The sequence below is a fragment of the Periplaneta americana genome, chromosome 2, assembly GCF_040183065.1.
Source record: "Periplaneta americana isolate PAMFEO1 chromosome 2, P.americana_PAMFEO1_priV1, whole genome shotgun sequence".
In the NCBI taxonomy this organism is placed as follows: Eukaryota; Metazoa; Arthropoda; class Insecta; order Blattodea; family Blattidae; genus Periplaneta; species Periplaneta americana.
This window is the reverse complement of record NC_091118.1, coordinates 214,773,634-214,791,361: the sequence shown is the minus strand read 5'-3', so window position 1 is coordinate 214,791,361 and position 17,728 is coordinate 214,773,634. Positions and strand designations below refer to the sequence as shown.

Below are 17,728 nucleotides of genomic sequence, written 5' to 3'. Positions count from 1 at the left end.
TAAACGGTATCAATTGTTGTCCTGAAAATTGCCAATAGAATAAACAATTATAGCTCTGTTCTTATTATTTTTCATGTTTTTATAACATATTTTAAAGATTAAAAATAAATAATTTCACATCAGGAATTGGCGGAACCCCCTAAGAGTTGCTTACGGAACCTCGGGGTTCCGGGGAACACACTTTGAGAAGCGCTGCTCTAGAGCAAAGTTAAAAAGTAAAGGTGATAGTGCATCTCCTTGCTTTAGCCCGCAGTGAATTGGAAACGCATCTGGCAGAAACTGACCTATACGAACTCTGCTGTACGTTTCACTGAGATGATAGACAACATTAAGATACATGGTCATATGTGGAGACTAACAGGAAGGCAGAAAAGAGGGAAGATTGGAAAACACTGTGTTTGCAGTGAAGGACCTGCCCTTAGGCAGAAAACTATGAATGAATACATATCGGTACTCCCTTATGAAGGAATATGTAAAAAAAAAAAAATAAAAATAAGTTAAATCTGCTGGACTCACACTCCCAGCAAGCTGGATACTTCTTTCTTCTTTTCAATCCGAAGACAAGGAGACAAAAATGGATCTCTCTGTCACACCAACACACCAGACTTCATCCTTGTTCCTTTCAATTCAGACTTAAGAGTAAATAGTTTACTTCAGGAAGATGAAGGGTAGTGGAAGTGACGTCACACACAGGTGTTGTTTCAGAGTTCAGTATTATTATTGTGTCATCCATTTCTTTACACAATGAACAGCAGTGTGTCTGCGCAAGACCAAACAGTTTACAAAGCAGCGTCAGTGTGAAAGCCTTCCTTAAATGCTTCGTTCCAACAAGCCCGCGGCTTCTGCTCCAGTCTCTACATAATGTTATTCATTTTACAAAATACTTACACGTTTGTACAGTCAAAGCCACGTTTAATGTGAGTATATTTATTAAAACAATCCCAAAATCTGGGGAGGAAGAGACGCCTTAGAAAAAAAAATATACAACTACTTCCCTTTCTCCTACTGTGCTCCTCAAAATGAAAAACTCCTCTTACAACTTTCGTGTCTTACAAAGTTTGGAATCGTAGTAAGCTCTCAAAAAAATCACAACTTTAGTGACAGGGCAAATGTCCCTGTCATCCATAACAAAGAAACAAATTAATAAACATTCTGACAAAATATAAAATAAAAACTCTGAAGCTAATTGCACGGACATAGGTACTCTTGCCCCTCAAGCATGAAATTAGAAATGTGCTACAAGAATTCTGTGACCAGCATCGAGTACGAGATGCATCTGTTAACTGTTCTCCTTCTATACACAAAAATAGATAAAAGTTCTTAAAAATTAGCAGGGATACTGTGGCATAAAAATAACATTTTTTTAATTTAAAAAGAAAGGAGATGTAGTAAAAATAGTAGCCTCACTAACACACCATGTTGGCACACACACAAGCACCTCGTGCATTCTTCACAGCTCCAGTGAATTGCGGTGCACCACAAACCCAATGGTGTAGTTGCGAGAGGCACGCCCCATTCTGCGAAGACGATCTGCGGCACAAACAAACACATTATAGCCTCGTTTCCATGGCAGCAATGCAACACATTCAGTCGCGGCCACAAATATTGGAACAGAAGATTTTGACAATTATTAGTCTGTTTGATTATGAAGTGTACTCTTCTCTTCCTGTAGTACGTTAATCTAAAAGGATATTCTGAAACTCCCTTCCTATAGGACAGAATTTTTTATTTAATTGGGTTATTTTACGACGCTGTATCAACTTCTAGGTTATTTAGCGTCTGAATGATATGAAGGTGATAATGCCGGTGAAATGAGTCCTGGGTCCAGCACCGAAAGTTACCCAGCATTTGCTCGTATTGGGTTGAGGGAAAACCCCAGAAAAACCTCAACCAGGTAACTTGCCCCGACCGGGATTCGAACCTGGGCCACCTGGTTTCGCAGCCAGACGCGCTGACCGTATAGGACAGAAAATTATTATCATTTTCACATGATTACTTTCAGTTAGGACAAAAATATTGGAAAGCACCCCTTGAGTTAGTAAACAAATCTTTTGAATTAATACACTAAGTCAGTGTTTCTCAAACTTTTTTGAAGTGGGGACCACTTTTTTAAAGTCAGAACAGTTCCGCGGACCACCTTACTCTTGTTCCCTTCGAAAGCAAATTTATCATTTTCGTAGCATATTTTAATGCCAGTATAGTTATATTTTTAAATTGAATTAAGGTTCGGTACTTTGGTCCTCTGTTATGAATTCGGGTGGTCCCTGGCTGGGTTACAGGTGCGGCGCCAGATGTGCAGGGAAAAGATGTCGAGAAACACCACGTATATAGTGTTTAAGTCCCTCTTTTGCTGGTGAGAGTAGATTGAGAAGTCGATAGACGCGTAGAGTAATAAATTTCATAAAATGTCAGTACTGGGAGAAAAAGTGAAATTCGATTGCCATGTGTCATTTCCAAACTCTCAGATTTTAAGCTATAGTGTGATATGCAATTCATTTGAATTTTATTTTTTCTTCTGTCTTTTTTGAAGGACCACAAGGGCAGACCTCGAGGACCACAGGTGGTCCGCGGACCAAAGTTTGAGAAACGCTGCACTAAGTACTTGGTAGGTGTCGTGTTGTTCAGTACATATTCTCCTCTTCATAGAGACAAAGTGTGCTTCCTCATTATTCGATCAGTAGCGATTACAGTGAACACGGGACGTAAAGGAATGGAGACCAGCCCTGAAATTGAAAATATATTACTAAAGCTATTCAAACAAGGCAGAACTTATGCAGAGATTGCAGAATCAGTACAAAGAAGTCGAACAACAGTGTTCAACATTATTAAACGATACAAGAAGTTCAAGATGGTTAGAATCAATCCAGAACCGGCAGACCATCGAAGTTAAGCCCAAGGGAAGAGGAAAATAGTGCGTCAAGCAAAGAAAATTCCAATGGTTTCTGCAGTGGAGATTACACCACAGCTGAAGGAAGATGTATAGTCGCGACGCTGTTATTCCCGGCATGACTCCTCCTCCTCCTTTTTGCTTACGTCTTAGGAGGTGAAGGCTCTATAAAGTCAAAACGACATTTCATACAAGTTGAGAGGATGCGAAGGCATTTCTTTCCCCTTCTACTTGCCTTGAGTCCGTCAGTATAACAGACCGGTAGCTGTTACCTCTTATACCTGCACCCCCCAAGTTGTACACACAAGAAAATAAAATATTAAATAAAGTACATAAATGAATATAAAATACAGTGACACAGATGTTTGACAGTTACATGTTTCAGTATATTTTAGTGTCGTTCTTACAACATTTTCAACTAATAATTAATTAAATTAAGGGATGTTAGTTTGTATTATGATGTCGGGGGGAGTGACACAGTGCAGATTGTCCCGTTGTTTATGCTGTAGAGTAGCAACTAGCGGTGAAGAAAACATTTATCTTCTGCTGTCAGTAGCTTTTTAATGTACCAGTTGATATAAACAACAATGAAATGAAATACAAACGCTTAGTATAGATTTTCGAAATATAGATTACCGGTAAACGTTTTCAATAATAAGAATTTTCACTATGTTCAAAGTCAATTAGTCGAATGTTAGTAAGATAGACAGTAGCATCTTCCCCTTCACGGATGGTAAAGAGTGTGAGTAGAGGGGAAAGCCTATCAACCAAACTGAAATGGGGATTAGGTAGGTAGTATCGTTCGCCATTTTTGTTCTTTCGCTGCCGAGCTACCAGACGATCTATTTGCCACACCGATAACATTATCATATCATAGCTCCTACGATAATATATCAAACGCACTGTAATTGAGCAGCAAATAACGTCCTCTGTGCTTTCTGCGAGCGCCGACGAAAGAGCCAAAATGGCGAGCGATTATGTTAAGTATTTATCCAGCCTTAGAAAATGCATAACGTCTTCATCAGCGAATCACAAGACGCACACATTTAAATGTAGCTGATCTGCAACGTCAATGGCTGCCGGAAATAGAGCTACGGGACTATAGGTAAGAACGTTCATGTTAGAATTGTTCAGAGAGTTCTGAATAAGGCTGGCTACAATGTTAGAATTCCCAGACGAAAACCATTTCTTTCTAACGTGAATTTACTTTCATCAGATCACAAGATTTTATCAGTTTCAGTAGTATTATCAGATTCAGTAGTTTTATGTACTCATTTGTAAACTGAAAGTGTTTCTTTTGATTCACCTTAAAAAAAAAATAACAAATGGCTTTCGTCTGGGAATTATAGAACTGTAAAGGTAATGGCAAAGGTATCCCCGTAACATGCCATGAAGGCGCTTGGGGGGGGGGGCATGGAGGTAGAGCCCCGTGCTTTCCATGACCTCGGCACTAGAATGAGGTGGTGTGGTCGACACCACACTCTGACCGCCTTTTACCCCCAGGAAAGACCCGGTACTCAATTTTATAGGAGGCTGAGTGAACCTCAGGGCCGTTCTGAAAGTTTGGCAACGAGAAAAAAATCCTGTCACCACCTGGGATCGAACCCGGACCTTCCAATCTGTAGCGAGCTGCTTTACCAACTGAGCTACCCAGCCACTTATAGCCTTGTAGCCAGCCTTATTCAGTTCTAACATGAACGTCCTTACCTACATCTTCCTTCAGCTGTGCTGTACTCTCCACTGCAGAAACCAATGGACTTTTCTTTTACTTGACGCACTATTTTCCTCTGTTCCCTTGGGCTAATTTCGATAGTCTGCCAGTTCTGGATTGATTCTGCACCATCTTGAACTTCTTGTATCGTTTAACAATGTTGAGCACTGTTGTTCAACTTCTTTGTGCTGATTCTGCGAACTCTGCATAAGTTTGAATAGCTTTAGTACTATATTTTTAATTTCAGAGCTGGTCTCCGTTCGTTTATATCCCATGTTCACTGTAATCGTTACTGAGTAATGACCAAGCACACTTTGTCTCTATGAAGAGGAGAATATGTACTGAACACGACACCTACCAAGTATTTTAAGTATTAATTCAAAGGGTTTGTTTACTAACTCCTAGCAGAAAGCAATAATGTGAAAAGAATAATTTTTTATCCTATACGAAGGGAGTTTTATAATACCCTTTTAGATTAATGTACAACAGGAAGAAAAGAATACACTTCATAATCAAACAAACCCAATACCTCTCAAACTGTAGTACATATGTATAAGCATCATTCATTGTCAAAACCTTCTGTTCCAATGTTTGTGTCCGTGACTATACAACTCACAGACTACAGAGCAACTATTTTATTTCAAAATTTTAAAACGCAAAAGTGCTCTATTCCTCGTAGTAATGTTGTCTACTTTTCTTCGTTAAAACCATAATAAAGAATCAGGACTGTAACCAAAAGAGTAAAAATTGTATCTTCATTTGTTTTGAATACTGGTATTGACAGTATAAGAATTTTCAGCCAACTGTTGCAGCGTTTATTTCAACATAACCTCAAAGAATCACTCAATTTAAAATGCAGATGACATATACCAGCATATTTCATTCATCGCATAAATTCAGAAAACTGCGTATAGAGATGTATTTAAAGTTCTCTCACTGAACAGTTTGTGAAATTGTCTTGCTTGTAAAAAACTACTTCCAAGATATGGGATTAATGTGTTAACTCTAGAGACAAACGTTTCAGCAGAAAAACGGTTTACATACAACAATGCACAAGAAATGAACATAATGTGCTACGATAACTGCATGGAAATCTTGCAAATGGCTGAGCTGCCAATTTGGCCAATATCATATTGCAAATCAATTGTGAGGCACAAATTTCCTTTATTAGTCAAGAAGGAAATTCATCTGAAGGTACCAGTAATCCAAAATTAAACTTGGCCTACAGCCTTATTTGTAAAACCTAATACAACACTTATACTTCTGGCTTTTAGGGAACCCGGAGGTTCATTGCCGCCCTCACATAAGCCCGCCATCGGTCTCTATCCTGAGCAAGATTAATCCATTCTCTATCATCATATCCCACCTCCCTCAAATCCATTTTAATATTAACCTCCCATCTATGTCTCGGCCTCCTCAAAGGTCTTTCTTCCTCCGGTCTCCCAACTAACACCCTATATGCATTTCTGGATTCACCCATATGTGCTACATGCCCTGCCCATCTCAAACGTCTGGATTTAATGCTCCTAATTATGTCAGGTGAAAAATAAAATGCGTGTAACTTTCTCCATTCTCCTGTAACTTCATCCTTTTTAGCCTCAAATATTTTTTCTAAGCACCTTATTCTCAAACACCCTTAACCTCTGTTTTTCTCTAAAAGTGAGAGTCCAAGTTTCACAACCATACAGAACAACTGGTAATATAACTGTTTTATAAATTCTAACTTTTAGCTTTTTTGACAGCAGACTGAATGACAAAAGCTTCTTAACCGAATAATAACAGGCAATTCCCATATTTATTCTGCGTTTAATTTTCTCCCAAGTATCATTTATATTTTTTACTATTGCTCCAAGATATTTGAATGTTTCCACCTCTTCAAAGGATAAATTTCCAATTTTTATATTTCCATTTTGCACAATATTCGGTCACGAGACATAATCATATACTTCGTCTTTTCGGAATTTAGTTCCAAACCTATCTCTTTGCTTGCTTAAAGTAAAATTCCGTGATTTGTAAAACATAATTATTCTCCGTAAAATTTCCCTTTTTCTTAATACCATTATAGAGAACTACACATAAGGTTTTGAAAGAAAATACATATTCTCAGCATTTGTGTTTTTGTGATGCTACAGTTTGCCGGATTTTATAAATCAGAAGATTAATAGCGGTAAAAAGGAAAGGTTTTCATGTGAGGTTACACTGAAATAAAAGCTGTGTACATCATACTCAAATTTAGTAAAACTGCAGTCTTCAATGGCCAGAGATTTAAATCTTACGAATGAAGTTGTACTGTCACATTATGTGCGACTTACTTTTCCCAAAGAGCTTTAGTGAGTGCACTGAGAAAGCTACGCAACTTCATTATGTGCATTAACACACAGAACAACACAACATCTACCAATCGCATACATTTCACTACAATAAATAAATTTACTAAGCAGCTGTAACTGATTAAGATAAACAGGCCCCGGATTTTGATGACGTCAGCTTCTTTCTCTTTAGCCAGAGACATCGTTCGTGTATTTAGGGTTACTGTTTATGGTGCCCTCATTATAACAATACATATTTTATATCTCATTATTGTTGTTCTTTTATATTTTCGAATTTTAGGCCTTTCTTTAAGTTACAGTGCGTATTTAAATTATTTCTCAAGCTTCAGATCAATATTTGAGCCATTATCTGCGTTTTACCAACATTTAGTCAATTTTATTATTTATTTTTATCAAGACATAAACACAAAGAATGTTTTCGTTCCAGCATTTCCAGTAAAGTTAAGCAAATGTGTTCCCTTCATGTTACACATCGTAATTAGCCAACAAGTGGGGCTAGAATTTATGGCAAAATGCCTTTTTTTTTTTAATTGATGAGTCAGAAAAGATTTAAGTGTACAGACACGATATTCGTGATCTATCAAACATTATGGCAAGTTTTTTCTTTTTGTTATTATTTTCTTATTTTTGCAATTTTTCTGTTATTGTTGTTTAGTGCTAGTCTGGCAAGAATTAGCAGTAAATGAATAATTTTGAGGGAAAAATTGTTCCGGGGCCGGGCATCGAACCCGGGACCTTTCGTTACAGGGAGTTATACCTGAAAGCTTGATTTGCATAATATACGTTACTGTTCGTTAACAGAAAACCACAATTTAAGTCACACAGAGTTAGTGTGCACTCAATGTTGGTTGCTTGACAGTTGTCAGCCCACTTTGAGGTCTGTCGATGTAGAGGGAAAAGTTGGATCGGTGTCGGGTAGAGTTCCTGGGCAGCTCAGTTGGTAGAGCATTGGTACGTTTAACCAAAGGTCCCGGGTTCAATGCCCGGCCCCGGAACAATTTTTCCCTCAAAATTATTCAAAACAACTTTACAGGGAGTTATACCTGAAAGCTTGATTTACTTAGCAGTAAATGTTTGTTCCAGTGCAGCTGCTGTAAGAAATGTCTTGCGGTGGAATTCATTTTATAAAGGAGTGCACTAAAATGTGTTTAAGTTCCAGCAGGTCACTACCTGGTCGTCGCAAATTTTCACTAAGATGCTGATTTAAAACATTATTCAGAAATTTCTGTCAGCATCCTTTGTCAGACTCGACAAGGGATAGGCTCTCCTTCCACAAAATATGTTCATTTTTAATAAAAAAATATTGAGAAGGAAAATCAGTTGTTCAGTAAATGTCTTGCGTTGAACACTGAACGTTCTTTTTCTGTTCTGAAAACCGTATCTGACAAACGATAAAATTTAAGTGTTGATTATCTGAAGAAACACCCTGTAGTTATGTGCAACAAACGATACGTGTCATTAAAAGAGTAAGTCTAGTATTTTTGTAATTTTTCTTAGTAAATTATATTGGTGTTTAAAAATATAAATGCCTTTTAACTGTCTATATTACATATTTTAAGTGCCTATTTGCCTGCCTTTTTCTGACTTTTCTAATGCCTGAACATCCAGTCTCTATATTAATAATATAAGATTAAAATTTTGCCTCCCAGTATTCATTTCGTTCTTGACAACTGATTTTGTATTTATACGGGATTTCAACACAGACACTGAACATTCAATTAATAAGATAAGTTTTTTGCTCAATTCAAAGAGTGATCATTTGATCTCATTAAGTAAATGTGTCCAACATGATTATGTTTTGATCGAAAGTTTCCTAAGCAAACCACCTAAAGAAAAAACGAAAAGAACATTATACCTTTATATTTAGATCATACAACATTGCAACTGTGCCGAGTCTTCATTTAAGAAACATATTTAAGGTAATTTTTATAAATTTGAAATCATCAAAATTCGGATCCTGCTGATTTGACTGCCAACAATTCTTTTCTATTCCCAAAGAATTTAATGGCGTGATTTGCTGAAAATAAGTGGAGACTAGTATAAAATGAAGACAGAGTTTCCTTATTTTATTTTAAAATAAATCATACGTCACCTGGAATACAAAGCAGCTGTCTACACTAAGCCACCAACAAATAAAGTTGTTATTCTAAGTCCCACAATACAATCAGCTACTCCAGTGATGATGTCTTAGTTAGGGACACACACACAAACAACAAACCAATACAAGGGACATGACGATTGGACACAAACACAAATATTGTCATCTCTGGAGCAAAGCTCTGTTCCTATCAAGCAAATTTTCTAAAATGATTTCGAAATACGGGGAGTAACTCACTAAGCTTTGTCATAACAAATCACCGGGAATAAATTTAACACCAATTTCATTACACAACTGGATTATGATGGATTAGCGTGATTGATCACAGTAACCAATTTCCACCATTAGAATTTACAGCTGGTACATATTAACTAAATGACAAGATTTAGTTATTAAATGGTTCAATTCAAATTGGAGCAATGTTTAAATGACGAAACATGTACATGTACAACAAAATTACAATGAAATAAATAATTTATGCACAGAAATGACAAACTAAACAACATGTAGTAACAATGTTTACCAAGACATACCTGGAAGCATTTTCCACTTGACTCTTTCTTTCACAGACATTGTAGGATACACATATACGACAACTACAACTAATTCAATAACAGTAGCATTGCTACAATTAGTAACATTTCCACTAGGAGAGTAGGTCAGCCATTCAAGTCAGGCCGTTAATGAGCGGTGACATGGTTTCTACCCTCACACTTGTTAGGGTCCATCAACTAGTGCACACCATTTTTAATCACTGCTGCTCTTTAAGATGCAATATATTACTTGCAAATGCCTCCTTCCAACCCAACAGTCTCACAGAGTGAAGTCATAATATCAAAGAAAGATCTGGACTGTAAGGAAACTGAGGCAGCACAATGCACTGAAGTACACAGGCTTCAATTTCAATGTCTCAACATGGCTGCCAAAGTTTGCAACACTGCATAGATTACAATAATAACGGTCATTTTAATGAAACGTAGCAGTGGCTGCAACAATGGTCCATACAAGGACATACCCATTAATGTAAGACTGTGAAGATGGAAGGAATCTTTAAGGGGAATTGGACTTTATCGCATGCAAAGTAATGATAAAAATAGCCTATCTTCAAGCAGTCATAAATGTAATACTATTTATCACAGCTATTTCATGTTTTTAGTGATATATGTATACATATTAAGCTTTAAAATGAAAAAAATAATGGTTAATCTAGTGTAAATCCCACCCTTAAATTATTTGTTAAATTTAAACATATTTTTTATATAAATTCACTACATATCTGTGCTTAGGTATACTCTATTCACTTACCATAGCACACATTGAATTAAAATTTTGGTCACTTACTGCTAATAGATACTAAAACATACCATACTAAAATTATTAAAATATCTGTAATACTATGGGCATAGGGCTTACACTAATCTTCAATTTTTTTTAATTTATTCACAGTGATAATTTCTATAAGTCCTATGCCCATAATATTACAGATACATGAATAATTTTAGTAGGGTATGTTTTAGTATCTATTAGCAGTAAGTGGTCAAATTTTCAATTCAATATGTGCTATAATAAGTGAATAGAGTGTACCTAATCACAGACATGTAGCGAATTTATAAAAAAAATTGTGCTTAATTAAAAAAATTAATTTAAGGATAAAGATTTACTCTAGAGTATCCATTCTTTTCATTTTAAAGCTTAATATGCATAGACACATAGCTAACAAAAATGAAAGACCTCTGATAAATAGTATTATATTTATGACTACTTGAAGATAGGCTATTTTTACCATTATTTTGCATGCGATAATGACCAACTCCCCTTAAGTAATATATTACATTCTGTGTGGATAAGCTTCAGGGCTTCTACTGCGTTGTCTTGGTGTTATTGGCTGACGTTTCGACTACTGTGTTGTGGCCATCTTCAGAGCAGTTGTTGGATAAGGAAATAGTCTGCCAGCTCTTATATATATATATATATATATATATATATATATATATATATATATATATATATATAGTAGTCTCGATGTATATATATATATATATATATATATAGTAGATCGAGACTACTATATATATAAGAGCTGGCAGACTATTTCCTTATCCAACAACTGCTCTGAAGATGGCCACAACACAGCGGTCGAAACGTCAGCCACCAACACCAAGACAACGCGGTAGAAGCCCTGAAGCTTATCCACACACCATGTTCACTAGCCGCGGAAGCCTACGCGAACAATATATTACATTACCTAAAAATGTGGTGCACAGCTTTCTGGACATTTTTCACAGAATGCGGTTTGTAATTAAATTCACTGATGTAGGGACATGAGGGTTCAACAGCAAAGAAGACAGAGGTGTGTTTGTGTTGTCCATGTCAGACTCCGATTTCCCTTCTACCGCCAACCACAGTTTACAATATCTCCCACTTTACCAGGCGGTGCTCCACACAGCATCAGAGCCAGTGCCAGACCGAGAATATTCTGAAACAGCTGCATCACGTGGAAGAGACCCTCACACTTGCAGCTCGTCCTACCGCACTTCAACCCTGTCAACAGCCTGCAATGCCCCGGCCCTAGCCTTCGCTGTGATGTGATCTCTGTGTGTTAGTGAGCACGAGGCAACTCTGCACACAGTTCTGTTAGTCTAGCATGCAACGAGTGTTCCCAGTGCAGCCTTGTTTTCGCACCATGCTTCTTGCAAATATTAGTTTCACTCCTCATCAATTTCTGATCCAAAACTTGTTGTCTCAGCATAGGGACTCCAAGTAAGTCGTCTGTTTACCAATGCCAAACTGATACCACATGCTTATTCTATCAATCATTAAGCATTAGTGTACTGTTCAATATTCTCTAATCTCTATTGACACTTCAATACTAACGTGTTCCCTTTTCTCTTCATACTTGTGGCATGGTATGAATCACATCTAAGAACACATGCTCTACTAAATTCTTAAATTGCTTATATCAGTGGCCTTAACTTCTGTGTTCCTGAAGGAAACCTGACTGTTAGAAATAATGGTTTGTAAGCTTTTGTAAGTTTCACAGTATTTAGGCCAAGTATTTATCTATTGCTACAAAACTTGAAACACATATTTAAATTGATTGATTAACTAGCGGACTTACTCGTGTTAATTTTGTAAGTTTGTGCAGCTTACAGCTGTTTCAATGCTTCACGCACCATCCTTAGAGCCTACTAGATCTCGGCGTCATCTCGAACTTCTCTGCCTGTTATGTGGGTGTGTTTGATTGTTGAAAGGTGTTGAAGAGTGGAGTCAAATAGTGTGTGTGTACTGAAATTGATCTGTGTGTGGAGAATTTGATCGGGGTGTGTTTTAGTGTGTTTATATATTTTGTATTGTTCTAGTATGTTGAGTTTTTGGTTCTTGGGTTGTATGTGTAGGATTTCCATGTCTGCATTTATGTTATTGTATGTGTGGTTTGCATTGGTTATGTGATCAGCGTATGTAGATGTATTGTGTCCTCTGGTTATTGCTTTGATGTGTTCTTTCTAGCGTGTTTGGAATGATCTGCCTGTCTGTCCTATGTAGAACTTATCGCAACTATTACATGTGAGTTTGTATACACCTGTGTGGTCGTATTTATTTGTTTGTGTGTTTTGTGTGTTGAGATGTCTTTGTAGTGTGTTTTCTGTTCTGTACGCTATGTTGTATTTCTGCTTTCTGAATGAAAATGCGATCTTATGTGTGCTTTTGTTTTCATATGTTAGTGTGATGTGTTCTTGTGTTTGTGTTGTGTTTTGTGTGTTTTTGTGTTTGTTAAGTTTTTGTTTTGTCTTTCTTATGATGTTGTCTATTATGTTTGGGTTGTATCTGTTTTCTTGTGCTATGTATTTGATTGTGTTCACTTCTTCATTGTAGTGTTGTTGGCTCATGGGTATGTTGAGTAATCTGTGTACCATTGTCCTGAATGCAGCATGTTTGTGTTGTGTGGGGTGGTTAGATGTGTTGTGTATGTGTGTGGTGTGGTGGTTGGTTTTCTGTATATTTTGAAGGTGTGTTTGTTGTCAATTTTTGTTATGGTGATGTCTAGGAAATTTATGGAGTTGTTGTTTTCAAGTTCCAGTGTGTATTGAAGTTTTGAGTGTAATTTGTTTATGTATTGGTGTAGTTTGTGTATTTGTCTTTTGTTTCCTTTGCATAGTATGAGTATGTCGTCTACACATTTAAAGATCAACAAACATGATTCATAATTACAGAGAAATTATTTTGAACAATATAATTACAAATTTAAAGGAAAAAAATAATTAAATTGGACATAAATCAATAAAAATATTGAACCTACAGACCCGAAACTTCAGTGGTGAGATAATGAAATACATGTCCATGAAACAATACATGTCAGCAAGTGATAGTAATTTATGCATCAAAGATGTAATGAAGATGTTCATACCGTGGGCAATGGTTATGTTGCTAAACATCAAGTTACGTCCTCAATACATACATAATTTTATTGTGCACTAGTTCTTTATTGAATAAATACTAATTTTAAAGAAGAGTTTTAAATTAAAAAATTCGCTTTGTCTTCCTGAGTTTCAATTGTTTCCTTAGAAACGGTATCTAGGGACTCTTGTGTTGAATAAACAAAGTTGATTTATGTCGAAGAGAATGGAGAAATCTCTTGAAATTTCTTCAGAAGTTGTTAATAAAGCTAAAGAAGCTGAAGGTAAGTTATTACCAGTGAAATCTAGACATTTGTATAATAAGGATTATACTTATATAGGATGTTAGCTGGCGTGACTTCTACATCCACTACTAGTGTAGGTATGTAAGAATCATTTGTCTGTGCAATTGAAGGAGATAAATTACAATTTATATAGGCAAGATCACCATCAAGAGTTTGTTTAAACCATACATGGGCACAATTTTCGGTTACGTGAGGCACTCGATTTGAAATAGTTTGTTTACTAGGAGAGGAGACTGCAGAGTAGGATGGGAAATATGAACTGCTGTGACCTGCGTCACCTTATCGTAATCGCTAAGGCGGTCAGTGGCGAATTATTAGGAGAGACTCAAAAAACTTTTATTCAATTTGGCAAATTAATTCGGCAGCTTTAATCATAAACCTCTTCACTATTTCTCCATCACTGAATTGATTTAAATCACAGGCGAGAAATTGCGCAACTAGCCAATAATATTCCATCACGTCTACGTTTATTTTCTTGAATATTCTGGCGTTTATCAAGATTACTTAATAGATTTGCACGTTCTCGACCTAAAATAATTTCAGAAAATCATATTTCGTTTTCTATGCACATTTGATATTTTTTTTATAAATTTCTTTTGGAAATAATACGTACAAACAACAATTCCTCGTAGGCTACCTTTTAATGCAACGTGTTTAAGGTATAACGTCGTATTTAGTATACTATGCAAATGTTAAGATCATAAATTTTCTTCGGAATAGTACGAAAAATAACATTTAATTTGTCTTACCTTCTAATTCAGCATGTTCTTTATGACATAAGGAGTAATGTCGTTGTATATTAAATTTATTAATGCCTAATAGGATTTTCGAGCATAACATACATCGTATGTTCTCCCCTTCTAAACAGCAAAAAAAACTTTTCCTCCCATTTCTCATGAAATATCGTTTTCTAACGCGTACACATTGCTTTGATAATGCCATTATGCCACCACTGATATTGGTTATGAAACTGATGTAGAACCTGCTACGTGAGGGAGGAACGGGGACTGTGAAGATGATGTCACTCAGAGCGATAAGCTCTGTGAAGGTCAGTGAGGCACAAATTCTCAAGTGAGGCACGATGCCCATCTCTGGTTTAAACACTGTAACTTCTATCTCAACTGTAATAAATTAATTACATGTTTACTTTTTGTATCAAAGTGTTTCCGCAAAATTGCATAAATTGAATACATTGAAAAAATGGTTTGTTTGTATCATGTTACTATGGTTAATTTTTTTATGCCCGTGCAGGCGTGAAAGATTTACAAAGATCGGCAAGGGTATATGGGGCTCTCGTACCTCATATCCAGGCAACTAACAAAAAACTATGGACTAGTGTGCAATAAAACATATTCACAGCCATATATATCCATTCAATTTTCGTAATATTGCTCTAGTCCTGACATCTGAAGACATTAATAAATTACAGTCATAATGTTCTATTTAGTTTGTTTCGTTGGAAAACTTCAAAATAACAAAGATCTTTATGCAAGCATCCATTATAAGCAAACATTCAGGAATATGCACAACCTGAGTGAATCAAGATTTAACTGACGCACTAAAGAATGCAAATCCATAACATCTTAATACAACAAACAAGCTGTACAGTTCGTTCAGAATTGACACGAGTCTGTCCAAACTGTGACACTGTTGGTATGATAACGTATTTCAAAGAAATGCAGATGTCTGCTGTAACTTTTGGGAATTGCATGAGTAAACAGACAAGACTTACACAAAGCAAAACCCTATTTTAAAGCTATGTACACTTTTGAAAGCAAAAAAGTTTTCAAGCACAAGCTTTTCTCTTAAATATATTCATCCAAAAATGATGTTTCAGAAACTAGCATGGACCAACAAAACTGCACCTACCTTATGGAACACTACCTTGTAGACCAGCCACCAGCGATCTGTTTGCAAGTACGAGGCTTCAGCCCCATCAACAACTGCATCAAACACTGTACGTTTTAGAGCTTTGATCGAAAGTTGTTTCTAATGATTTGTTACATTTGTGACGAGTTTGGCTAACTGGGGATGAGAATTGGCTAAATTTGATGCACGTTCAAGACTTTCATAATGCTTATACAGGCTAACTCCGGAATAGCACACAGAAAAAAACAAAAAATTCGCGTGTTCAGACTACATTGAGATTAAGACCGATATTTTGCAATTAGAAAATGTAAGATGTGCATTATACATCACTGGCTGGATTGAACTGTCTCTCAGAGATGCTGGTCAGCACTGTGTCCGTGAACATGATTTATGTGACTATGTAACCCGACTCACGAACTCCTAATAATTGCAGTCTTTGGTCCTAAACATCAATGCAGTCCAAGCATGCAGATCATATTTTTGCTGACAATAACTTCTGCATTATTTAGAAATCGCCTGCATTGTTCTAATAAGATGGTCAGTGTTGCTTCTTACGAAAATTAACTTTTACATTACTTACACTGATCCAAGGAAATAAATATTAAATCATTATTTCTACACCTTCTCTAGTTGTAATTCAGAAAAGATTACCGGTGATTGTATTTCAGATTAATCAAGCGAATTTCAGAAAAGCTCAGATGTAATTCAAATTGATCACTTGTAAATCAGAAAGCATTGGATGTAATTCGGATTGACAAACTGTAATTCAGAAAGTGTGAAATGTAATTCAGAAAACATGAATTGACATTCAAAAAGAAATATCTGTAAATTTTATGCATTACCAGTATACTGTACTTCCTAAATTTTTTCACGTTGACATTTATAACACAGGTCTCTGATGAAAAAACTTTTTTGAAAATTTTGGCTATACCTTACGTATTTTTTAATGTTAAAATAGAAAATGACACTTAAATGTCACATCACATACAGTTGGTTTTTTTTTTTTTTTTTTTTCACAAAATTGAAATTAATGTTTGTACAGTATTAATAACAAAAGGGCCATCTGACAGTTTACAGCATTCATACAACATTACTCTTAGTGGTGACTGTTTGCAACTTGTACCAGTCATTACAAACGAAGTCTAGAAGGCCTTGTCATGCTGTAACCTCATATTGCAGTGAGTTATGAAACATGGCTAGCCATGGTTGTGTGAACTCCCTAGATAAATTTTGTTACATTTATGACGAGTTTATGATAAACATCACAAAAACATTGCATTCAATAACAACTACAACTTCCAATAAAAAAAAAATTGGGAAAATGGTACGTGATAGAGAAAAATTGAGCTGTTTTGGATTCAGCACTCCAAAGAACAGTGCATTTTTTTTAAGTTTCCATAAACCTTTATTTCGCAGGTCTGTGTAATTTATTGTACAATCACATATACTAAACAGCCATTAACATGACTACCAAACAAACGATCTTCTTAGAATTTCAATTTTGTTGCACAATATCAATAAAATTTCACGAATTAATTAATCTCAAGTACAATTAATTGATGTTTTCTGAAATACATAAAACGCTTCCTGAATTACAATTGAAGTTTTCTGCAACGATCGACTTCATTCGTGATGATTTCCTTACCGCTATCAGAGGATCACTTGCCATTTTAAAATACCACCTGTACTTTGTTTCTTAAAAAGGAAGAACTTTTGTTTGAATGTCTAATCCGTTTGTTTATTATGTTTAGGCCTGTTATATGTATGCTATTATCCTTCCTGTACTCAATTTCCCCATTTTGTTCGTTCCCCACATTTCTCTTTTGTGGTCTGTTTTTGTTTTCACTCTGTGTGTTATGCTTTGTCCAATGAGACAGTCCTGTTACTGGGAAAGCTGAAAGAGTGTCTTTCTTTATATATATTATTTTTTCTTAATTTCAGTCGCACAATCTGACTTACATGTAACGTAACCTGTAATTCGCCTGATTAATCTTATATACAATTGATTATTGATCTTTTTTGATACTGCCAGAAATGATTTAGTGTTCAATAATGTGTCAAATATATTCACTACAAAATAGTTACTTATTTTGTACAGTTAATTTATTATGGTTAAAAATAAATTATGAATGCT

The 17,728-nt window shown here is 35.8% G+C and overlaps 1 protein-coding gene across 13 annotated transcripts in view; it reads right to left on the bottom strand.

Moving 5' to 3' along the window:
- Window positions 1-694: 694 nt before the first annotated feature.
- tmod (tropomodulin) overlaps window positions 695-17,728 on the bottom strand; it is a 242,200-nt gene continuing 225,166 nt past the window's right edge. For 9 of the 13 annotated variants that reach the window (XM_069819521.1, XM_069819520.1, XM_069819523.1 and 6 more), the window contains one exon: window positions 695-1,530. Coding sequence is in view for 1 of the 13 variants with exons in the window: in XM_069819522.1 (XP_069675623.1) it covers window positions 1,451-1,530 (80 nt within the window). In the remaining 12 variants the exon portion in view is untranslated. The remainder of the gene's footprint in view (window positions 1,531-17,728) is intronic. The other 4 variants (XR_011331055.1, XR_011331057.1, XR_011331056.1 and 1 more) reach the window with 2 other exon arrangements.